Raw genomic sequence first — 25,169 nt, 5'->3', positions numbered from 1 at the left:
CGCAATTCCGTCGGAATTTTAGTCGAATTAATGGTTCAACAAATTGGATGGACGCCTTTTTCACAATGGGTAACATTTTCAGTTAAATTGCAATTTAATTTTAATCCTAATAATAATTCTAGATGTATCCCGGATCATCCACCCTGAATCAAATCATCAAACCCTTCAAGCCAGTCGAAAAAGGAGATCAAGACTGTAATAAAATCATACCACAATATAAAAATTAAAATATAGAAAATGAAATATTTATGTGTTTTCAGACCCAATGAGTCGTTCCGGACACAGGTGCTTCACTGATAACGAGTATTTCTACGTAGTCGGCGGCTACACAACCGAAATCAAAAGAGGATCAGTTTTTCGAGAATTATGGGCAATGAATCTAGCTACCCTGGAATGGAGAAGATACGAAACAAAAGGAGAATTCCCGGAAGCCTTGGCTTCGTTTGCCTGTTCGTTTCCTAAATTATATATTGAAATTTAACGAATTGTTTTATCTGTTTTATTTTTTCAGTGATACAAGTATATCCATATTCCAAGTCCTTTTTGATTTTCGGAGGCAGTGGCACAATGTTCGGATTCACCTCATCGAATAGTCTCTACTTTCTTCGTGTCAATAATGACGATTGTACAGTTGTTTCTCACAAAGTCACAGTAGAAGGAACACTTCCGATTCCACTATACGGTCAGGCGATATGTGCTGGCGAGATTCCTGGGAAGTATTATATTATCGGAGGAACCGAAGGTGTTCGTTTCAATTTTGACGTGCATTCACTGACAATGAAGGTGAATCCCGAAGCGAAACATGAAAGCGAAAAGTTCACGTGGCATTCTGAATTGGTCTCACAAAACGAGGTACATTTTCATTCGGATTTCTAGAAATATTTCTAAATGTTTTTAATTTTTCAAACTCCAGGGCCACGCCGGGCGATACAGATTGGAAGCGACATACGATGAGAAGACGGATTGTCTGCTTTTCTTTGGTGGAGGCAATAGTAGAGAGGTTTTCGGGTTTGAACAGGTATTCCAACTAACAAGGGAAGGTTCTGAACTCGTTATCGGACTTCGTTACGCCACTATATACATTCGATAGAGGATAGTTACAGATGATCCCTTCAAAAAATTTAGCTGCTTCAGAGCAGGTTTGGCCAAGTTGTGACGTCTTGAAGTTTGGTGCTGAAATTCCTCATATCAAGTGATATTTCAATGACTACAACGCTGCAGAAACACCAGTGAACTCACCACTCTCAATTAGCGTTAGCAAACATGGCTTGGTGGCCGAGTGGTAGTGGCGTGAGTTTCGAGGTGTGGTATTCGTGGTTCGGTTCCCCGTCAACATAAACTTTTTTTTTTAATTTTTAAAGTCAATCCATTTCCAATTAGAACACATCTATAAACTTTTTCAAGTGGGAAAATGTGCAGATATTATCCCTATGAATCAAATGCGTCAATTCTCCAAATTTTTCCGATTTTTTTTTTCAATATGTGTTATAGTTAAAAGCACAATAAAACAGATGTTTAAAGTTTATGTAAAAAACAAACGAACGATGCCAATATTAAAAAAAAAAAACAAAAGCAACATATAATATACTCAACAATGGCTTTTAACACTTACACTTATGAGCTGGGAAGCCGCATCCAACCCAGTGGTTAAAGCATAAAACCTTCTTACAGTATGGGCAAAGAAGAAAAGCCGTATCTTGACACATCGTATCTCTCGTTTTCTTTTGCGAACAGTATCCAGAAACTTTGAAACAAAATTTGGATGGAGTTTCCACTTTGACATGTTGGTCATCTATGTATCCTCCTTGGATCCAGCCGTACTTCCAGCATGATTGGAAAATTGGTGCACGAAAGACACGGTACACTGCAGATATCACGCGAAGCAGGTTGTCACGCTCTGACGTCTTGAAGGTGATACCGGAGTAGATGATGTACGCGTTCACCTTTTTGACAAAATTCTTCAACGGACAGAAAAAGTAAAGATCGCAAGGTTGAATAAATGATGTAGCTCCTGGTGGAATAGATCTCACATGTACTGTATTTCCGGATAATGCTGCAGCTTGAACATCCCCTTCGTTTTTCCAAGCAGGCCAAGCGTCTAGAAGCAGGACAACCTCGGTTGGCCTCGAAGGATCACAAACAGCGGATTCAACCCAGTCGACCATTAGTTGTTTATTCATAATGTGGGACGTATTAGCTCGGATGATCAGATTGTCTGGTGAGAAGTGCCCTTTTTTGGGAAATTTTCCACCTTTCTCCTACAATTTAATAAAGTTGCATAATGTAAAACGATAGTCACACCAGTCTTTCAACACGTTTAACACCTTTTGGTGCGAGCGTCCTAAAAATTTTAATGGTCTTTGAAAAACTCGGTTTAGAATTTACCGTTTGCAATATTGTTCTTTCGTGAACCCACTTTGGTCACAGTTATAAACGACATCAGGATCCAAAGTTGCCAATTCTGCTTTAACTTCCTCCACGAACTTTTTGGCAGCTTGTTCTGTGAGCTCTTTATTGACGTAATTGGCACGAGTGATGAAAGTAGTTACGTGGCGAGAAACGAGACCGTTTGTCTTTTTCCACTTCTTCAGCCAGCCATCGCTTGCTTGAAATCCTTCAATATGGACGTGCTCATCATTCAATTGCACTGCAAGACGGCGTAGCGTGAACTTGTCAATCGAAATTCCTTCAAAATGTGTTTTAAGTCTGACAAAGAATGCACTACTTGTCGTGCAAACACAGTAGTTTTTCAATAATAGGAATACTCACTGTCATCGATTGCCTCAAAAACTTTTGTACGAAGAAGTCCAGAAAGTGTCGAAAATTGTGAAACACGTGAGCATTGAATTTCGTCTTAAAAACCCAGTTTTATACCGAATATGAAGCTGTTAATACTCACTATTTTTAGCAAAAACGCGAAGTTTCTGCATGTCATGTTGCGTTTTAATAAAACGATACCTACGCTGCATTGAAGCAAAAGATCGTAGTTTCTTTGTTCTGACATCAGTCATAAATTCAACGGCACTATGCACCTGTAAAAAGTAATGTATTTCAAATTTTATTTATTAGCCAATTATTTATCAGCGAATGTTGAGTAATTGATAAATTCTAAACACTTACCATTGCAACATCAATGGCAGCTCCAGAAGAGAAGTTCACTTTATCGGGTACTACGCAAGCGGATGGATCATCGTCATCAGGTTTCCAGTCCTCTTCATCAACAATTCCTCCGAATACTTCTTCTTCGTCGTCACTTTGAATAAGAAGATCGTCCGTTTCAGCATCTTTGAGAATCCTTGTAAATTTCTCGACAGTTTTCGTTTCTTATCGACTCATTGGCAACGCGTTTGTATTAGTTCCAAACGTTTTCATAAGTTCTCCGATGATTACTTGTGGGCGGAAGGGCATTTTCAGTTAAAATATAGACAACGGAAGACGAGTCAACAGAAAATAACAAAAAAAAAACTACAAGAAAGGTGTGAAGCGTGGTGGGACCTAACAGCTCTTCTTGTGGCCTACATTTTTAACCACGATGATATTATTTGAAAATTTAATGTATTACTTTCATTTAATCATTTATAAAATATAATAAAAACATTTTGAATTACGGAAAAAAATCAGTGAAAAAAACAATTATTTCAACAAAAAAAAAACACTTCGGAAAAATTTGGAGAATTGACGCATTTGATTCATAGGGATAATATCTGCACATTTTCCCACTTGAAAAAGTTTATAGATGTGTTCTAATTGGAAATGGATTGACTTTAAAAATTAAAAAAAAAAGTTTATGTTGACGGGGAACCGAACCACGAATACCACACCTCGAAACTCACGCCACTACCACTCGGCCACCAAGCCATGTTTGCTAACGCTAATTGAGAGTGGTGAGTTCACTGGTGTTTCTGCAGCGTGGTAGTCATTGAAATATCACTTGATATGAGGAATTTCAGCATCAAACTTCAAGACGTCACAACTTGGCCAAACCTGCTCTGAAGCAGCTAAATTTTTTGAAGGGATCATCTGTAACTATCCTCTATCGAATGTATATAGTGGCGTAACGAAGTCCGATAACGAGTTCAGAACCTTCCCTTGTAAGTAAGATGATTGTTAAATAATTAAATAATTTAAATTTCAGATCGTCACACTGAATATTCGAACAAGGGAAACGAATGAACTTCAAACCATTCCAGATGTGGTATTCGGGTTTCCCAAGAACCGAAGATGTCACACACTAGTTCGCCGGGGACGAAAAGTAATCATTTCTGGCGGAGTTGATCATCCAACTACACCTACAACGGTTGGTAGACTCTTCTCTGAAAAAAGGACTAACAATTTCGGGTTTTTTGAACATGCCGGTTTTTCGGTTTGGCTCAAAAATCCCCACCAAAACAGAATCGAAACAGGGTTCAGTGGGCGGAGCCAAATCGCAACCACCGCACGCTTATTTTGCAGCCCTCGCGCGTTTTTTTTTCTCGAAAAAAGGCAACAAGATCACTGAAAAAAACGTGCGAGGCTTGCGAAATAAGCGTGCGGTGGTTGCAAATTGGCATCGCCCACTGAGTTTTTTCGGTTTTCCAAGTTTTTTCAAGTTCCAAGTTTTAAACTCTACCGACTTTTCCCTGTTACAGCTGTTGGAATTTAACTTTTATCTGATTATTATTCTTTTGTTGCATACTTTGGTAAGACTTCTTAAAAATTTCTGAAAAATTGAGCTCAATTTAGCTAAAATCTGAAATTTCGGCAAATTGTTTCGTTAATTAAGGTACATATTAATAGTAAAGACGATTAAATGCGGCCTTTAATTACCTTATTCAACGAAATGACATGAGAAAAACGTCCAAAATGTGCACTAATGAAACGGAAAATTGGCCTAACAAGGAAAGGAAGTCAATCTAGTATCGGACTTTGCCTTTTGAAAGCTTATGTTTAGACTAGATCACCACAAAAATTTCAGCGGCGGAACTCAGCTCTGAACCCCTGAAAGCGCCATCTGAAAGTGCTCCAGTGCATTTTTTTGCTGAATTCTAGGTCAAGTAAATGGCCTTAAAAGTGGCTATGAGCGGTTAAAAATTGTTTTTGGGGGTCTTTAGGGTCAAACAAACAATGTGGAAGCTTTTTGGAAATTTTTATTTTTTTGCAAAAATCTGAAATTTTTGCGGTCCAGTGGAAGCCAAATTTTTTGTCAAAAAATTTTTTTTTGAAAAATTTTCAAAACTATTTTTTTGTATCGGGGCATATAAAAAGGTAAAAATTTCTTCCAATTGAGCCTTTTGCACCGAATATGAGGTGGTTTTTAAGCTTAAAAATTGCTTGAAATATGTAATGGATGTACCTTTGAAACCGTTTTTCTTTCACAAAAAGGTCCGAAGCCATATTCAAACCTTCAAAAAGCATCGGTGCAACATATTACATTACCCAAACACAAGCCTTGCTCCTACTTTCGGTCAAATATATGGGACTGGAAATTTTGAGTTCGAAAATTTTAAATACCAAAAAAAATTTTTTGAGATTATTCAATTAAATGGTTCCTTGGTTCACATGCAATTAATTTTTGCTAAATAAAATGTTTAAAAGTTAGCTATAAAAATTCAGGGCGCGATTGCAATTTTTAAAAATTAAAAAAAATTGCCACTGAAAGAATCGAACACGAGACCTTTATTCCGTTTTACCAAGCATTTACCATTCGGCCATCTATCACTGATTTTTATTGTTTTCAATGTTTTAAACCATTTTATAAATATTGAAGATGATTTTTGTATATGTAAAATGAATAAATACGAAATAGTATTGAAAACCAGGAGGGCGCAGAGAAAAATTTTCAGATGGCGTTTTCAGGGGTTCAGAGTTGAGTTCCGCCGCTAAAATTTTTGTGGTGATCTAGGCTAACCATAAGCTTTCAAATGACATACGTCTCGATTCGAAGTCCGATACTAGATTGACTTCCTTTCCTTGTAAATTTGAGGCTTTTGCCAAAATGAGCTCAATTTTCAGATTTTTTGAGAAGTATCATTACGAAATTCGATTATTTGAGCTCGAAAACGTAAAATAATTATTTTTAAATCTATTTTTTTAAGGCCGAACTCCACAACAACGTATGGATTTTCGATTTGGACACAAGCTCCTGGGAAAAATCGGATCAAGTTCTTCCAGAAAAGGTTTTCTTCCACGACACAACGATTACCGAAGACGGATGGATGCTCACATTCGGTGGCGTTCATGGAATTCGAGGAAACGCTCCCCGTAATAATATTCTGCTAAGCTCCTGGATCGGTGTTCCACGGCTCCAGAGATTCGCCATCGAAAGTTTGAGACTTTCTTTTCCACATGTAAGGAATTAAAGGAAATTGGACTCAAAATTGCCCAAAAAATTCCGAATTTCATAAGGAAATGGCTAATTTTAGCTCCATTTTTGAGAAGTATCCGATCTCTTGGGCCATTTTTAGTCTAATAATGAAACAAATTTCCCCATTTTTTTCAGAAATTCTCAGGACTTTATTGTGGAAACCTGCGCGCAAATCAAGTACCCGAAATATACAGTATATTCTACAAATTGGGAAAAGTCGAAGAAAAAGAGCGTCAAATCATTGAGCGATTTCAAATCAAATTTCACGAACGAGAAGATCGAACACGATACTTTTTGAATTCAAATTCCGGAGAATACGTTTTCAGGGTTGGTTTTGCGTGACCGTAAAATCAAAAACATATTACTAGAAATTAAAATTTATTTCAATATTTTCTAGTAACTAAATTCGATGAATGTTTCTGGAAGTTTAGCAACTTTCCTTCAATCTAGCGGAGAACGAATGGCTGAACTTAACTCGGCAAACCAAAAGTTAACGGTAAATTGTATAGAATTACACAAAATCCGTGTATTTTTTTTATTTTATTTTTTCATTAGGAACTCGACAAAATTCAATGGGAGAGACGAGATATGACTGGTACTGCGGTGATTTTAGAGACAAGAAAACCGAATTTGAATAGTGTGATGGAGGCGATGAGTATGCTTATGTTCCATAGAATGACTATAGGAAATTGTCAAATAGGATCTGAAATCGATAAAATTAAAGATATTTTTCAAATTGTGGTAAACAGAATTTCAATTTTAATTGTCAAAAATCGTGTAAAATTATAATATTTCAGCATCAGCCAGAACAAGAGCCTGCCAGACGTCGACCTAGGGTCCAAATCAGTGAGTTTTATGAAGCTAAACGCAAAAATTTTGGGATTTTTGCGCACATCTGGTCTCGGCGCGACAGTGTGCGCCTTTAAAGAGAATTTTTCAAAAAAATTTTCATGGTTTTCCCACGATTTTCTAAAATTTAAGTGTTTATCGAAGTAAAACCATGAAACATTTCAAAAATCGATGAAAATCCCGCAGCAAGAGCTCAAAATTACAGTACTCTTTAAAGGCGCACATCGTTTCTCATTCATAATAATGTGTCGCTTCGAGACCAGTGATGGGTCTCGGAGCGCAAAAAAGCTTATGGTAGCTTTCTCGTTCATTTTCAATGAAATTTCCTAATTTTTTAGCGAATTTCCCCGTTTTCTTTTTATTTTTCTGTTAAAGATCTTTAAAATCAGCTTTCAAACGGAAAAATGTTTCAAAAAAATGACGAAATTCGAAAAAAAAAGCTACCATAAACTGTTTGCGCGCCGAGACCCATCTGAATAAATCCGTGCGCGTTTAAGTAACCACATTGAAATCTTGTTAAATTTCATGAAATTAAATTGTTTTCTATTCAGGACAACGCCCACAAGTCAATATAGAGGCAGCTGCACCAATTGGAAATATTCAACGTCGACTTCAGCTAATTTTTGATCAACTTTTCGCGGGCGATGAAGGCGCCGTCGGAGATGAAGAAGAAGAAGAAGAGTATAGTGGAGATGATGATTCTGGAGAGGAAACTGATAGTGAAGATGATGATGATGATAGAGGACGATTTGGCGCAGTTGAGCAACAACTTCAAATTGCCAGGAACAACGAGGAGATGAACGAAGAATGAGCTTTATCGTGTAACAACTTGAATTGTTTCATAAATACGAATCAATAAATTTTAATACGGTTTTTTTTGTTATTTTTGTCATGTTTTTTTCCAACTGTCGTTAATACCAACGATATTTCTTCATATTTTAGTTTTTTAAAAACATTAACTGAAAAAAATTTCAGAAATAGATTATATTGCTTGAGGGGTTGCAAAAATTTCGAGAAAAAACTAATTTATACTGTAGTATTCAAATCTCCTTTAGTGAATATAACCTTTCCCCGTATTCGGCCGCCGAATCTGCACGCGCGCGCGGCCGTGCAGATTCTAGGCCACCGTTCAAACCGATTTATTTTCACCTTTTTTAGTTTATTTTCGTATTGAACCCACAATCTGGCTGCATTTGCATTTGCATTTGGAAATGGCAAATTGCTTGATGCAACTCAATCAGGTAATCGATAAAAATTCGAATTTATCCTTTAAACTCTTTTTTCAGTGTGGCTTTCCGAATTGTGCACAATACTTTGCCAGTCAATATGATCTCACTGCACATATTGAATATACACATATTCGTACGTTTTTTTAGAGGCTTGAAACTTTGTGAAAAGTAGCTTAAAAGCTTAAATTCTAAATTTCAGCTGTAATTGAAGAAGATGTGAAGCGGAAAACCCTATTGGCAGCAAGCGTTGCGAACGGAGAACAGCCGGTTCAACCTGCACCAATGAATCTACCGCTTAGTTATTATAGTCGAGTATTTCGAACAGCGTACCGCCCGAATCCTATCAAACCAGAGCCGCTGAAAGTTTCATTTAATCACTACAAACGACGATCTCAACGAGATCGACAAATTCATCCGAATCATATGGCTTCAAGGATTCTACGAGATATGATGGCACGGCAGGGAAGGCATAGTAAGTTTTTATATTAATGAACATGGTTTATTCACCCCATTGATTATGACTACTTTCAGTTACAATTGAAGAAGCTGAGAAGCGACTGATGGATGTGGATTTTGAAGAATGTGGTCCAGAGTGAGCAATTCTCGTGGCTTTTATATCTTGAGATTGCAGAAAAACGTTCAATTCTGCTTATTTCAGTATGATAATCTAACTTTTTTATCTAAAATTTATATAGAAATGTAGAAAACGGGTTGTTCTGTCTGAAGAAAATAATATTTAATTTTGCTGTAAAGCTTGAAAAATGGCGCAAATATTGGCAACTTTCAGGCCCTATTTGAGGTCTTTTTCAAGCTTTTCAACAAAAATAAATGCTATTTTCAGATAGAACAACTCGTTTTCTACATTTCCATACCAATTTTTAATCAAAAAAGTTGGATTATCATGCTGAAATTAGCGGTTTTGTGCGTAAATCCACACGGAGCAGCTCAAACTGTATTTTTTTGAAAATTTCCGGCAATTTCAGCATTTGCCGGTTTCAGAAATTTTCGGCAATTTCGGCCATTGCTGATTGCCGGACCTTTTTAGCATTTGCCGGTTTTGGAAATTTTCCGCAATTTTCCGGCAATTGCCGGTTTTGGAATTTTCGGCAATTTCGGCAGTTGCCAGTTTAAAAAATGTTCGGTAATTTTGGCAATTGCCGGTTTTGGAAATTTTCGGCAATTTCGGCAATTTCGGCAATTGCCGGTTTTGGAAATTTTCGGCATTTGCCGGGTTTGAAAATTTTCGGTAACTTCGGCATTTGCCGGTTTTTTGAATTTCTGGCAATTTCAGCATTTGCCGGGATTGGAAATTTTCGGCAAAAAAAAACGTTTTCCTGTTGTGCCACTCCGCTCGCTGTTGGCTAAAATTCTGTCATCTCAAGATATATAAGAGTGTCTGAAAGTTGATTCTTCATACAATAAATATTTAAAAAATGTATTTAATTTTCAGAAATAATGAAGTGAGATTCCGATGTGCCATAGTGGATTGTAATAAAAGATACAAAAGCATGTTTGCTCTCCGAGTTCATATGAAAATAGTCCATAACGTTGTAGTCTCTGAAGATGCAAAAAGCCTCACAAATTATCCATCGGAGGACGTAAAGCCCAACATTTCGGCACTTCAGCAGGCTATGCAACATCAACAGATTCAGCAACAACACCATCATCATCAACAAATCCCCACATCTGCACCAGAACCTTCAGTATCATCTGGGACACCAACAACAGGAACACCTGCTCCAAATACACCACTTGCTCAAGGATCACCGCTTCCTGGTGCTGCTCCAACATTTGGAAATCCGGCAACAAATACAACGTCTTACAAATGCACATATTGTTCAAAAAGATACAAAACGTCGTCTGGATTATCAAATCATATGATGTCTTCGCATCAGAAAAGTAATTTGACACAAAATATTGAATTTTTTAGTGAATTCCAATAGAAAAATGATAAAATTCTGTTGAAATGTGCATTTCTGTATCGCAAAAGCCGGAAATTCACTTTCTAATAATAGTTCATCTTGCGTTTTTTGTATATTTAGACACTTTCTTAACCAATTTGTGAGCAATTTTTTAACCTATAGTCTGAAAATATACCTAAATCATCAAAAACGCGAGAAAAACTATCAGGGCATGCGAAATAGGGGCGAAATTGCAGATTTTAGCTAAATTTAACCCCGTTTCATCGAAAATTTGGACTTTTTGACTAGAGTAAGAGTGAATTTTTGGAATTTTTGCGCCAATTTAACTGAACTCATCATTTTTCGCATTTATTCCGTAGAAAATACATTTATTACGAGAACAAATAATTCGGAGAATGCGTACTGTGCAACATATTTGACGCGCAAAATATATATCTCGTAGCGAAAACAACAGTACTTCTTAAAAAGACTACTGTAGCACTGATGTGTACTGGACTTTCGAAACGATTTTCTTCAAATTTTTGCATTTTTTAATTTTTCATCGAAAATCGCTTCAGTTGTCATAATTAAAACAGAAATTCGCTTCGAAAGTCAGTGCTACAGTACTCCTTTAAAGAGTTACTGTAGATTTACGAGATATTTTGCGCATCAAATGTGTTGTGCAATACGCAATCTCAGAAATGAGTGTTATCGTAATAAATGCATTTTCTATGGAGTAAATGGGAAAAATAATGATTATATATGTATTGGCGCAAAAATTCCAAAAACTCTCTTTTTTTCCAGTGAAAAAATTCAAAATTTTGATGAAAAGGGGTTAAATTAAGCTAAAATCTGCAATTTCACCTCTATTTCGTGTGCCCTGGTAGTTTTTTCTCGCGTTTTTCATGATTTAGGTATATTTTCAGAGTTTTATAAGTTAAAATTTGCTTGCACATTGATTAATAGAGTGTCTAAATATACAAAAAACGCAAGATAAACTATTAGAAAGTGAATTTCCGGCTTTTGCGATACAGAAATGCCCATTTCAATTGAATTATATCATTTTTCCATTGAAATTCTGAACTTTTTCACTAAGAAATTCAATAAACGTTTTGCATCTGGGAAATATTTTATGGTGATTTTGATTTTTCTAAAGCAAAAAAATACCACCAAACTTTGTAAAACTCGATTTTTTTTTGTTGCAGTTTCCGATGTTCAAGACGCCCCTACACCACAAGTAGTTGAGCAGTTGATTTCACAAGTTCGAATGCAACGTCAACAACAAGAACAGAATAGTATGGAACAAGGTCAGCAAAGAATCACAGCTCCACCACAAACACCTCAATCTCAAAACTTGGCAAACGTAAGTTCTCTCTCAAATATTGTGATCTACCGCGGGATCCTAACCCCTTCAAGCTTATTAAGAGTTCTTCCCATGTGAGATCATTCTCTGTAACAACGACACAGCAGCCAATAAGATTCTCACAACAACATTATCAAGTGAATCTGGATAATCAGCCGTCGACTGGACAAGTATTACAAATGCAAATGCAACATCAGAAGAGGGTAAGGAGATCGAAACAATAAATTTAAATTTGTGAAAAACCAAAAAAAAACAACTAATTTGGTGCTTGTATTTATTTTCGAAAAACCATGAAAAAGTGAATATTTTTTTGGTCTAAAAAATATTTTTTTAAAGTATGTTTCGTCAAAATACCAAAAAAATCCCAGCAAGGAATTATTCAGAGAAAATTTAAAAAAAAAACGAAATCTTATAATTATTCCATGTTTCTGAAAATGGAAAAAATGCAAGAAAATTAACAAAAAAAAATTCAGTTCTTTCCAAGTTTGGACAGTTAAAAAACATTCAAAATTTTAAGCTAATAATTTCCAAAAAAAATGTTCGGAATGTCGGAAAAACCGAAATTGTACGAAATTGTTACCTAGATTTTTCCTGAAATTTAAAATTCAAAATTTTTAAAAATCATGTTTGTTTATGTTGATGGAAAAAAAAACATTGAAAAACTTAAATTTCTTCAAAAAAAAAGGCCAAAATTAACAGATTTTTTTTTCGAAAAATCGGAAAAACCGTAAAAAATTCCATTATTCAATTTTAGTGAAAACCGACACTCTTTTATCGAAATCAGGGATTAATTCTGAAAAAAACCAAGAAAATAAAAAAAAAATCGAAAATTTTCGATTTTCAGTCACTCGGTTATCTCTGAAAAAAACAAAAAAAATGAAACTATTATCTCTTAAAAACAGAAAAAAAAACCGAAAAATCGTAAAATTTGCCAGATGAAGCAAATGCAAGAGCAACAAGCAGCTCAACAGGCTGCAGCTGCAGCTGCTGCTCAACAGCAACAACAACAACAACAACAACAAGGAATGCAAATGCAACAGGCACAATTCTCGTCATCTCCAATAAATCAGATGGGACAACAGGGACAACAGCAGCAACAAATGGGACCACTACCATCATTGCAACATCCACAACAACAACAGCAGCAACAGCAGTATCATCAGATGCCTCCCCAACCTCAACACAGTCCATATCCTCAACAACAGCAAATGCATCATCAAATGGTTCAACATAGTCCGCATCATTACCAGCAACAACAACAACAACAGCAATATCAGCAGCAACATCAACAATCACCACAATTTCCATCTTATCAGCAGTCTCCACAGCAACAACAGGCTCCACCGCCACAACGATCTCCGATTCCACTTTCACAGTCACTTCCTCCTCTCAATTCGATGACTCAACAACAGAGGGCTTCAATGCAACAAATGCCACCTCCAAATGTAGTTTTTTTTTAGTGAAATAGAAAAATCGTCAAAAAAGAGGAGCGCGGTTTTATGCCTGTCGATTTACGAAGGTTTACGTACTGGAGAGCTGTGAACTTTTTGAATTGTTTTACAGTATCGAAAAAACGAAAAATTTAGATTTTTCGATATCCGGGAATTTTGATTTTTGGCAATTTGTCGGTTTGCCGATTTGCCGGAACGTTTGCCGGAAATTTTTCTTCTAAATTTTTTTTCTAATTGTAAAGAGAAGAAAAATTAGCATAATTTTAAAATATTTTTCGGAGAGTCTAATTTTTTTTTCGAAATATCGAAAAACTGTAGATTTTTGATTTTTCTGATAATCGAAAAAAAAGTATTTCTGTCAAAAAAAAATCGAAAAAAAACATTCCGGAAATCAAACATTCCGGCAAGTCGAAAATTTGCCGGAATTAGAATTTTCCGGCAAATTGGCGAAAATGAAAATTTCCGGCAAATCGGCACACTGCCGGAATTAAATATTTCCGGCAAATTAGCAAACCGGCAAATCGCCGAAAATAAAAATTTCCGGCCAAACCGGCAAATTTCCTGAAATCAAACTTCCCGGCAAATCGGCAAACTGGCTGTATTGAAAATTTTCGGCAAATTGGCGAATATGAAAATTTCCTGCAAATCGGCAAACTGCCAGAATTGAAAATTTTCGGTAAATCGGCAAATTGCCAAAAATGAAAATTTTCGGCAAATTGCCAAAAATCAACATTGCAGACAAATCGGCAACCCGGAAAATTGCCGAAAATGAAAATTTCCGGCAAATCGGCGAACTGTCTGAATTGAAAATTTCCAGAAAATCGCCAGACCGGCAGTTTGCAAAAAAGAAAAATTTTAGGCAAATCGGCAAACTGCCAGAATCAAGCTTTCCTGCAAATCGGCAAACCGTCAACTTGCCGGAATTGAAAAATGACGATTTTGAATTTAATTGTTAAAAAATGGATAGAATTTTCAAACTTATTTAATTTTGCAAAAAAAAATCAAATACCTGAATATAGAAATTTCCTCTAAAGATTTCCGGCAAATTACCGAAAATGTAAATTTCCGGCAAATCGGCAAACCGGCAGATTTGCCGATTTGCTGCCCAACCCTGGTAAAAAAAAGCCTTTGTAAATCGACATGCATCAAAACCGCTCATTCTATTTCGACACAATTTCCGTTTTTTTTTCGAAAGAAATTTCAACATACAGGCCAAAAATTTATCCACTTATATTTTTTTTTTGATGATTCCGCTATTTTTTTTTTCGAAAAAAAAGCAAATTTCAACATAAAATAAATTGCAGAGTGGTCCACTTCAATACTCTCCACCAAATCAGCAAGGTTTCGGTTCAATGATGTCGAGTCCACCCAATAACAGCCAACAAATGACTCCATCTCAACAACCACCGCCATACAATATGTGAACGTGTATATACATATATTAAATGTTTTAACTCTAAATATATAATAATAATTTCCATTTTCTCTCTCTCTCTGATCTACTTATCAAAATGTCAGATTATTCTTCGTGTACTCCCCTCTACCCACCCACCATCTCTCACTTATTTTCCCCCAAATTGAGCTGTTTCGTAGAAGTTTCAACCACACAAAAATGTGGTTATTTTCTAAAATTTAATTAAATTTACAAAATATGTTACAAGTTTTATCGAATTTTTGAGAAAAAAAAACACATTTTAATCTAATTTTAATGAAGAAATTGTTTGTTTTTATTCTGATTTTTTTGTTTTTTTTTTTTTAATCCGATTAATTTAATCGTTCAATATCTATTCTTTTATATTTTTGAATATTCTTATTTTTTTCAAATATAATTTTAGTTTCAGAATATGGAAGAGGAAGGCGATAATTCGGATTCTCTTTGTTTCACGCCGCTGTGAGTATTAAAATTTGGAATTTTGAACATAAAAAAATAAAATCGAAAAAAAATGTTTAAAAAATTAACCATAAAATTCAGTTTTCATCAAAGTTTGTTAATTATGATGAGAAAAAACTAAAATTTCTTCTAAAAATAAGGAAACTGACCAAAATTTAGAGATTTTTTATTTCAAAAAATTTAATTTTTCTCGAAATATCGGAAAAACTAAAAATCAAAAAAAAATGTTTCCGATGATTCGAATTTCAAAAAATCTAAAAAATTTGGTTTTTTTTTTTTGATTTTTCGTTTTTCAGATATTTTGGAAAAAATCGATTATTGAAAAAATAATTTAAAAATTAGGTGTTTTTTTGGAAAAATGCATGCTGTCCAAAACTTGTATATTATTGCTAATTTAAAAAAAAACAATTATCGATTTTCCACCCAAAATTTATTTTTAATTTTTTAAAAGAAAATAATTTAAAAACGAATTTTTAAAGAAAAGTTAGACCCAATTTTTTTCAACCTTCATTAAATTCATCAAAGTATTTAAATTTTTGCAGCGGATCAGGCCAAGAAGTTGGTAGATCATGCCATCTACTGGAGTACAAGGGAAAACGTGTAATGCTCGATTGTGGAGTCCATCCAGGACTCCACGGAGTTGATGCTCTACCATTCGTGGATTTCGTTGAAATAGAAAACATTGATCTACTTCTCATCACTCATTTTCATTTGGATCATTGTGGTGCACTTCCATGGTTATTACAGAAAACAGCATTCCAGGGAAAATGTTTCATGACACATGCAACTAAAGCCATCTATCGAATGCTTCTCGGTGATTATGTACGAATTTCAAAGTATGGAGGACCGGATCGTAATCAGCTTTATACTGAAGATGATTTGGAGAAAAGTATGGCGAAAATTGAAACAATTGATTTTCGAGAGCAGAAAGAAGTGAATGGAATCAGATTTTGGCCGTATGTAGCAGGTCACGTACTTGGTGCATGCCAATTTATGATTGAAATTGCTGGAGTTCGTGTTCTCTACACTGGAGATTTTTCATGTCTGGAAGATAGACATTTGTGTGCAGCAGAGATTCCTCCAATTACTCCACAAGTTCTCATTACTGTAAGAGCTTTTTTTCGGAAATTTACACTGAATGTATAAAGTCAGTGCTATAATTTTTTTTTCGAAATTTGGAAATTTCAAAAAAAAAATTGTTTATTTAACGGTGGAATACCGAAATCTGGGAAATATTTTTAAATGACTCTAAATTTTCTCAAAATTCCGAATATCTAAGTGAAAAAAATTCAAAAAAAATTTCCCTGATTTTATATTTCAGCTTGAAATCGCTTGTACACCCATGAGATTTTTCAAACGCCGAATTTTCGCGCCAGAGGCGATTTACGAGATTTGTGTATATTTACGAGATTTTTAATCTTTATCGGATGCTAATTTCCGTTTTTCAACGAGTTTCCTTCATTTTCGTCGGTTTTTGTCAAAGTAGTTTTTTTTTCTGAAAATGTGTTTTTTAAAAGTCAATTAAACATTATATTATCGAAAAACTAACACCATTTCCAATTTTCCGTTTAGTTGTAACCTAAAAATTGGAAATGTTGTTAGTTTTTTGATAATATAATGTTTAATTCACTTTTAAAAAACACATTTTCAGAAAAAGCAACTTTGGCAAGAACCGACGAAAATGAAGGAAACTGAAAAACGGAAATCAGCATCTGATAAAGATTGAAAATCTCGTAAATATACACAAATCTCGTAAATCGACACATGGCGTCTCTGGCGCGAAAATTCGGCGTTTGAAAAATCTCATAGGTGTACAAGCGATTTCAAGTTGAAATATAAAATCAGGAAAATTTTTTTGAATTTTTTCATTTAGATATTCGGAATCAGAGGAAAATTTGAAGTCATTAAAAAAAATATTTTTCGTATTTCGGTACTCCACCTTTAAAAAACTCGAAAAAAGCTAACTAAATTGGCTGAACTTTTTTTTGAAATTGGAATTTTTTTGAATTTTTGTTTTTTTTTCTTCGACTAAAATTCCTATTGACAGTACTCCAACATTTATTTTTTTTGCGTTTTCAGGAATCCACATACGGGACACAAACTCATGAAGATCGTGCAGTTAGAGAGAAGAGATTTACACAAATGGTTCATGATATTGTGACACGTGGAGGTCGTTGTCTAATTCCAGCTTTTGCAATTGGTCCAGCTCAAGAGCTTATGCTTATTCTTGATGAATACTGGGAATCACATCAAGAACTTCATGATATTCCGGTTTATTGTAAGTTTATAGAAAATTATTGAAAATTGAGAAAAAAATATGTTCAGAAAGTTTACAAAAATTCAATTTTTAAAATTAAATATTTTTCTGTTGGTGAAAAACATAGGAAAACGTGAAAATTTATTTAAAGCTATGATTTCAAGCTATTCTGCGAAAAAAAAATGATAAACGAAAGTTTTCGATTTTTGTAAAAAAATTCGAAGAAAAATGCTGAATACATAATCACTCTTTATATAATTTTTTGCGAAATAAAAAACTGAAAAAATTTTTAACGTTTCAAAAATTTACAGAATTTTTTTATTTTTTCGATTTTCTCGGTTTAAAAAAAATTTAAAGAAAAATCCAAAAATTTCGATCTTCCGAAAATTTTAAAATCAAAAAAAAAATTTTTTTAATAAAATCTGTATTTATTGTTGATGAAAAAAAAAAGAAATCGGCAAGATTTTAAGGTATTAAAAAAAAATTTTAAAAACGAACATTTTCGGTTAAATTTTTAAAAAATCTAAATACATAATCACTCTTTAAAGGATTTTTTCGAAATAAAAAACTGAAAAAAAATTTTAAAACTCAGTTTAAAATTAAATGAATAATAATATTGCATTTTTAGTACTCATCAGAATTTTTTAATACCAAAAAATAAAAAAATCTCAACTTTTCCACAAATACATTTCATTTTCATTCAGATGCATCATCACTCGCGAAAAAGTGTATGTCAGTATATCAGACATTCGTAAACGGAATGAATTCTCGTATTCAAAAACAAATTGCCGTAAAAAATCCGTTCATTTTCAAACATGTTTCGACTCTCCGTGGAATGGATCAATTTGAAGATGCTGGACCATGTGTTGTTCTGGCAACTCCCGGAATGCTTCAGAGTGGATTTAGTCGAGAATTATTCGAAAGTTGGTGCCCAGATACGAAGAATGGATGTATTATTGCTGGTTATTGTGTCGAAGGAACTCTTGCTAAGGTTTCTGGAAAATGAGAAAATGACCGTGAAAAACCTCTACCACGGCCAAATGTCGATTTACGCAGATTGTGTACTCCCGGAGCAAATGATTTTTCGATTTTTTGAGGGAAAATCGAAAAACGAAAATTTTCGATTTCCGAAAAATGTCACCGAAAAATCGAAAAAAAGATGTTCAGAAAATATGATTTTTTTTTTAATTTAAATTTTGTTTATATTGATGAGAAGAAACATTTAAATTTATTCTAAAAAAAAGAACAATGACCAAATCCATTTTTTAAATTAAATTTGCATTTATTGTTGATGAAAAACAAAATAAATCGCCAAGATTTTAAGGTATTTAAAAATTAAAAAAAAACGAGGGTGTTTAATTTTTGTGAAAAATTTTAAAAAAAATCTAAATACACAATAAATCTATAAAGGATTTTAAAAATAATTTTTGAAAAATCGAAAAAGAAACAAAAATTTAATAAAAAAAAGAAAAAATGTATTTAATAAATTGAGAAAGGACCTGAAAATATTGAGAATTTGAATAAATACGGTAGATAATTTTTTTTCGAGTTTTTCGATTATTTTTCTACAAAATTATTCAAAAACAGTAAGATATTCTCTTCGAGGAATACACGAGCTCCGAGACACGAATTTTCACGATTTTTGCGCCAAAAATTGGATCCAAGGTCTCGACACAACAAAATTTTGTTAAATATTAAATGTTAAGGCGTGGGCCTTTAAAGAGTACTGTAACTATTTTCGTTTCTGCAATGTTTTTATTTTAAACAAATCGTATTTATTTTTTTGAAAAGTTAATTATAACAAATCGCGAAAGAAAAACTATAAAAAATTGATGAAAATTCGCAGAGTTTCAAATTACAGTACTCCTTAAAGGCGCACACATTTTATATTTACCAAAAATTGTCGTGTCAAGACCAGGTACCGTATATTTGGCGCAAAAATTCTAAAATTTCGCTTCTGGGTGATAACAATCTGAGCGCTTTTCGGAAATTTGTATTTTGATCGAATTGGGCAAAAAATTCCAAATTCAAACAAAAAAAAAATCGAAAATGCACTGTATTTCACTGATTTTTCAAAAAATAATTGTTCCTTTCAGCACATTCTATCCGAACCCGAGGAGATCGTCTCATTGAGTGGAGAAAAGTTGCCAATGAGAATGCAAGTCGGCTATGTCTCATTCTCAGCTCATACTGATTATCATCAAACATCGAATTTCGTAAAAGCTCTAAAACCTCCACATTTAGTACTTGTACACGGTGAACTTCATGAGATGAGTCGCCTCAAGTCAGGCATTGAACGACAATTTCAAGATGATAATATTCCAATTGAAGTGAGTGACAGAGATTTTTCAAACTTTTTTCTTGAAAATTTATGTAAAAATTTAGAGTAATTTGTAAATTTGTAAAATTAAATTTTTTTTTTCAAATTCAAACATTTTTTGTTTAATTTTAAAAAAAACTATAATTTAATAAATTTTAAGAATTAAAAAAAATTGTAAATATAGAGCAAATATAAAATATTTGTACTTTCTGTAGATAACTCAACTTTAATAAAAATGTTTTTAAAACTTGCTCACTACTGTCTCAAAGTCGCAATGTGCCACAAAATGCGGTTTTTGAGCAACTTTTCAATACTTTTAATCAAATTGAGGTTATCTACAGAAAGTACAAATATTTTATATTTGCTCTATATTTACAAGTTTTTTAAGTTCGATTTACTCTATATTTTTTACGCACAACGATAAGAAAAACGGGGATTTTGTAAAAGTGCCGAGCCGAACACAAATATCAGTTTTATATTAAAAATAACCAAATTTCAGGTACACAATCCCCGCAATACTGAACGGCTGCAATTACAGTTTCGAGGTGAAAAAACGGCAAAAGTAATTGGAAAATTGGCACAACGAGTACCAGAAAACAATGAGACTATCAGCGGAGTTCTCGTCAAAAATAACTTTTCCTATTCGATCATGGTACCCGAAGAGCTTGGATCATACACTTCACTTCGAATTTCAAGTCTTGAACAAAGAATGTCTGTTCATTACTCGGGATCATTGAAACTTTTAATTTTTAATTTACAACAACTCAATGATGATGCTTGTTTAATACAAAATATTAAGCTTAAAGAAATATCCAAGAAAGGAAGTGTCACGCAAGCTATTACTGTGTTTCAGGTATCTATGGAATTCGAAAAACCACGTAAAATACTTTTAAAAATTGTAAATTCTCAGAAAATGCTACTTTTACGTTAATAAAAAAAATTTTTAATAAAAAAATTTCCTGAAAAAATATATAATTCCGCTCGAAAAACACAATTTTATGCCTTAAATCGAAATTGAAATGTTAAAAATTTTTCGGAGAATATGAGAAATTCATTGAAAAAAAATTGAATTAAATTCTTTTAAAAAAATATCAGAAGCTTTCTTTTTTATGAATATATCGAAAGTATTTGATAAGAATTTTCCAGCTTTCGAAAAATTGCAATTTTTGATTTTTGAAAAATTACCTGGCATTCTCTATCGAAAAATTCAACGGAATTAATTTTTTCCAATAAAAAATGCCAAAATTATTTTTTTTAATTCGGAAAATTCAATCTAAATTTTTAATTGTTTTTCAAGGAGAAAAATTAATTTTTTTAAAATCTGAACCAGAAAATTACATGTTTTCGATTAAAAAATTATATCGAAAACTTCAACGGATATTTTCAAATTTTTTTTCAAAACTTTTTTCCAAAATTTTTTTTTCATAAATGTAAACCAGAAACTATCTACAGAAACTAGTTTTCTATAAAAAATACAAATCTGCAAAATTGTTACGGTTTGCCAATTTTTCAAATAAAAAAATCGAAAAAGGACCAGAAAGCATGCAGAAGGAAAGAACATTATAATAATTGTATAGTCTCCAAACCAGGAGTGTCATTTTTCGATCATTTTCAAGGAAAATCGAAAAATTTTCAACTTTTCGATTTTCTGGAAAATTGAAAAATTGAAAAAAAAAATTGACCATAAAATTCGATTTTTTAAAGTTTTGATTATATAGATGAGAAAAACACAAGAAAACAAAAAAACGTCATTCAAAATTTAAAGCTAATTTTAGAAAATTTGACAAAAATTCGAAATATCGAAAAATCAAGAAACGAAAAATTTTCGATTTTTCAGAAATCGAAAAATCGAAAAATTTTGGTTTTTCGGTTTTAATAAATCGAAAAACCGGTACCATAATTTTTTTTTGCAGGGAAAAGTCAACGTAACAGTGTACGGAAATGATCATGTGGTTGTTGTTCGATGGGATTCTAATCCAGTATATGATATGTATGCTGATTCAGTTGTCGCTGCAATTCTTCATGCTCAAGCCAATCCGGTTCCTGATAAATGTGAGAGAGGAGTCATTAAATGCCAAAAAAGTAAATATATATATATATATATATTTCCAGATCTTCCCTCAAATTCGTCTTTCCCACAATTCAATACGGCTATAGAAGGAATGGTTAAACATGTAAGTGTTGATTTAAAAAAAAACAATTTTGGTGTGATTTTCAAAAAAAAATAGATTTTTAGTTTTAAAACATTTTTTTTCAACTTTGAAACTATTACCTTTTTGGAATTTTTTTCAATTAAAATTCGAATAATTTAACGAATTTCAAGTTTGAAGTTCAGTCGCAAGTATTTAAAAAAAGTTTTAAAATTTTTATTTCAAAATTTTGAAATCCAAATTGCAAGAATCATCTTTTTAGAACAAAAGTGCCGGTTTTTTTAAAAAATTTTTAAACTCGAAAAATTTTGTTTTTAGATTTTTCAAAAATAAATTATTAAAATTTCAATAAATTTCGGTAGTTTTCCTGTTAATTACCCAGACCCAATATTTTGTGATTTTTTTGCCAAAAATACGGTACCCGGTCTCGACACGAAAATTTTTGTTAAATGCAAAAAAAGGTGTGCGCCTTTGAAGATTACTGTAAATTCAATCTTTCGTTGATGCGGAGTCTTTATCGATTTTTATTATTTTTCGGAAAAAAAAATATGAAAAATTAACGAAAAGTTCCGCTGAAATTGAAAGTAATTTTTGAAATTACAGGCTTTTTCAAGGATTTTTACTTTTACATTTAACAAACTTTTGTCGTGCCGAGACCAGGCACCGTATTTTCGGAAAAAAATCACAAAATGTTGCGTCTGGATAATAAAATTAATCTGAAATTTGTCGATTGAAGTACACTTTTTTAATTGGAAAAATATCGAAAATTATTGAAATTTTAATAATTTGTATTGAAAAAATCATTTAAAAATTTTTTTTCCTCTTTAAAGGCGCACACTTTTTCAATTTACCAAAAATTTGTCGTGTTGAGACCTGGTAATGTACTTTGGCACAATATTTCTTTAACATTATTTCCAAATTTTTCCGTTTTTTTTTCTGAAAAACAGCGTCACCCTTGTTCAACAGCAAAAAAACATTTAAAAGTACAAACTTTTAGGTTTTGGAAATTTAATTAAACCCAAGTAGTCTTTATTTCAATTACACAATTAAAACAAACGACGCTACAATTCACGAAATTTCACTCTTTCAGATCTGCGGAGACGACGTTTCGATAGTAATGAGTGAACGTGGATTGCTTGCCCAATTCGAAGAGGATGGTCGACGTCTCCTGGTAGAAGGATCTTCCGATGGTCCAGTTATGATGGGTGGTGATGATCCGATGGATGATCCGACGACATCTCATTTACTTCAGAATTTGACTGAGAAAATGCGACAGGTAATTCAAATTAATGGTGTTATTTATGTGATATAGAGAAATGGCTAAAAATGAATTTTTATACATGTCAAAAAAAATTTTTTTAATCTCATGTATTTTTTGCATTTTACGACATTTTTCGACATCGGCCGACATCCCACTCAAGGTGTCATTTTCGATTTTTCGATGTTTTTTGGTGAAAATCGAAATAGTGAAAATCGAAAAACGAAAATTTTCGATTTTTCGATTCTCTGGAAAATCGAAAAATCGAAAAAAAAAATGTTCAGAAAATTAACCATAAAATATGATTTTTTTTTAAATCTAATTTTGTTTATATGGATAAGAAAAAACATAAAAATTTCTTCTAAAAAGAAGAATAATGGCCGAAATATTGAGCTAATTTTAAAAAAATCGAAACATCGAAAAATTAAAAAAAAATTGCGGGGACACATCTCTCTGTGTCCCCGCAAATTTTCGTCTCTCGCCTTCAGCATATGAAATGGGATGTCGGCCGATGTCGAAAAATACAGAAAAAATGTCGAAAAATGCATGCGTTTTTTAAACATTTTTCGACACACATGAATAAGGAAAAACGTATAAAAATACATTCTTTGCATTTTTCCACATCGCATGAATAAAACCATAACTTTCGGAAATCTGAAAAAATCTCAAAATTATTCCAGATTGTGACTACAAACACAGAAGTGAATGAGATTGATGATATGGAATGTTAGAGTAAGCAGAGTCGATCGTCACACCAACAATGATCTCAAATTACATTCTCTTTCTCTATCTTTTTTTCGTTTTGTTTATGTTTTCAGAGTATTGAAGGGAATATCGAGAGAATTGTTATAATTTATTTCATTATTATTATATCATTATTACTTTTTCTTCTGTTGTTGTGCTCTTCGTTTTGTGCATTAAAATCATATTTTTTAATCCAATAATTTTTTTTCTTTGTCTCCAAAAAAATGAAAACGCGTGTCCATCGCGAGAGACTATATGAGTTTTTCCCTAAAAATCGCAAAAATGGAGAAACAAACTTTCAGAAAGTAATGAAAAATGTATGAGAAAAATTACCGAAAATTTAAGAGACTTTCCGGAAATTCCGCAAAATTAAATTTTTTTGAAAATATTGGAAAAACTAAAATTTTCGATCTTTAAATGTTCTCTAATAGTAAAATCGAAAAACGAACAAATTTCGAATTGAAAAAAAAAATTTTTGAATAAAATCGAAAAACCAAAAACTTTTAGATTTTCCAATATTTCGACTTTTCGAAAAAATATCTCTTAATTTTTAAAATTTTGTTTTTCCGATTTTCACTAAAAAATTTAAAAACGAAAATTTTCTGTTTCTTAGGCGTAAAAAAACAGATTTTAGTGAAAAAATAAATCTAAAAGTTTAGGGATTTTTTTCAGTTTTTCGTTTTTCCAATATTTCGAAAAAAAAATTTTTCCGATTTTTCGAATTTCTTCAACATATCACGAAAACACTAAATTCTGAGAATGCGTAGCACAACATATCTGACGCACAAAGTATCTCGTAGCGAAAACTACAGTATCCCGTTGAATGACTTCTGTAGCGCTTATGCCCATTTACGGGATCTCTCGATTTTTTTTTGTCATTTCTGTGTTATCTTTCAAAATATTTTATCGATTAATGAATAATTTCCGTAACAGCGCTACAATAGTATTTTTATATATTATAAATTACAGTAGTTTTGGCCACGAGATATGTTGCAAAATACGCATTCTCAGAAATTTGTGTACGCGTAATAAACAAAATTTGATAGAAATTGAATTTTATTGTTAATCTTTTCAATTTTTCGATTTTTTTTTTGAAAAAATTGAAAAAAATCTATTTTCTTCGACATTTCGAAAATAAATAATTTTTTTCCAAAATAATATCTTTAAATTTTCGCCATTTTTCTTTATATAGATTTTCCGAAAATTGGAAAAATTGCAAAAAAATGCCCAATGACACCCGTGGCCGGGACCGGGAGGCCTAAGAGATTTAAAAAGACAAAACACGTATAGTTAGTCGGTTTTTTCTTCTTTCTTTATATGCTTCTCGCAGGGCTTTTCCCCTTCTGCCATCGTCTTCCTTTTTTCTTCGTCAATATATTCACATCTCTGCGTCTCTCCCAATGCATTTTTCTG

General features: G+C 32.8%; 3 protein-coding genes across 8 annotated transcripts; all 3 read left to right on the top strand.

Moving 5' to 3' along the window:
• Positions 1–30: 30 nt before the first annotated feature.
• On the top strand, positions 31–8,074 carry Y67H2A.2 (Kelch domain-containing protein 10; the record flags this gene model as incomplete). Of its 4 annotated transcripts, NM_001047591.5 has the most annotated exons (10): positions 31–69; positions 123–195; positions 261–449; positions 512–852; positions 914–1,018; positions 4,136–4,297; positions 6,075–6,326; positions 6,479–6,670; positions 7,141–7,189; positions 7,744–8,067. In NM_001047591.5, the coding sequence occupies 10 exons, from the start codon at positions 31–33 to the stop codon at positions 8,001–8,003; spliced, it is 1,662 nt and encodes a 553-aa protein (NP_001041056.1). The 4 variants fall into 4 exon arrangements, with proteins under 4 accessions (NP_001041056.1, NP_001368127.1, NP_001380115.1 ...); NM_001380509.1 differs by lacking the exons at positions 31–69; positions 123–195; positions 261–449; ... (1 more) ...; positions 914–1,018; positions 4,136–4,297 and having other exon boundaries at positions 6,195–6,326; positions 7,744–8,003; NM_001392426.1 differs by lacking the exons at positions 31–69; positions 123–195; positions 261–449; ... (3 more) ...; positions 6,075–6,326; positions 6,479–6,670 and adding exons at positions 6,730–6,839; positions 6,899–7,084 and having other exon boundaries at positions 7,744–8,074.
• A 271-nt stretch (positions 8,075–8,345) lies between these two features.
• Y67H2A.10 (C2H2-type domain-containing protein) lies at positions 8,346–14,866 on the top strand (the record flags this gene model as incomplete). Of its 3 annotated transcripts, none has more annotated exons than NM_001268789.4 (9): positions 8,346–8,433; positions 8,479–8,554; positions 8,621–8,893; positions 8,953–9,013; positions 9,872–10,320; positions 11,528–11,685; positions 11,748–11,888; positions 12,621–13,130; positions 14,441–14,866. In NM_001268789.4, the coding sequence occupies 9 exons, from the start codon at positions 8,404–8,406 to the stop codon at positions 14,558–14,560; spliced, it is 1,818 nt and encodes a 605-aa protein (NP_001255718.1). The 3 variants fall into 3 exon arrangements, with proteins under 3 accessions (NP_001255718.1, NP_001255719.1, NP_001367240.1); NM_001268790.3 differs by having other exon boundaries at positions 8,351–8,433; positions 11,739–11,888; positions 14,441–14,863; NM_001380508.1 differs by lacking the exons at positions 8,346–8,433; positions 8,479–8,554; positions 8,621–8,893; ... (3 more) ...; positions 11,748–11,888; positions 12,621–13,130 and having other exon boundaries at positions 14,489–14,560.
• Positions 14,867–14,971: 105 nt separating this feature from the next.
• On the top strand, positions 14,972–24,004 carry cpsf-3 (Cleavage and polyadenylation specificity factor subunit 3). Its single transcript, NM_070152.6, has 10 exons — positions 14,972–15,027; positions 15,570–16,134; positions 17,107–17,305; positions 17,989–18,275; positions 19,381–19,614; positions 20,104–20,457; positions 21,518–21,656; positions 21,717–21,778; positions 22,845–23,030; positions 23,693–24,004. Exons 1-10 carry the CDS (start codon positions 14,981–14,983, stop codon positions 23,741–23,743), a joined length of 2,124 nt encoding a protein of 707 aa, NP_502553.2. The 5' UTR covers positions 14,972–14,980; the 3' UTR covers positions 23,744–24,004.
• Positions 24,005–25,169: the final 1,165 nt, after the last annotated feature.

Source organism: Caenorhabditis elegans, chromosome IV (genome assembly GCF_000002985.6).
Source record: "Caenorhabditis elegans chromosome IV".
Lineage (NCBI taxonomy): Eukaryota > Metazoa > Nematoda > Chromadorea > Rhabditida > Rhabditidae > Caenorhabditis > Caenorhabditis elegans.
Note: the sequence above shows the minus strand (reverse complement) of the source record. Positions and strands in the feature narration are given on the sequence as shown.

Coding starts and splice junctions, on each gene's coding strand:
- cpsf-3 (NM_070152.6), top strand. CDS start 14,981: ATGGAAGAGGAAGGCGATAATTCGGATTCTCTTTGTTTCACGCCGCT. Junction 16,135..17,106: donor CTCCACAAGTTCTCATTACT/GTAAGAGCTTTT, acceptor TTGCGTTTTCAG/GAATCCACATACGGGACACA. Junction 19,615..20,103: donor ATGATAATATTCCAATTGAA/GTGAGTGACAGA, acceptor ACCAAATTTCAG/GTACACAATCCCCGCAATAC.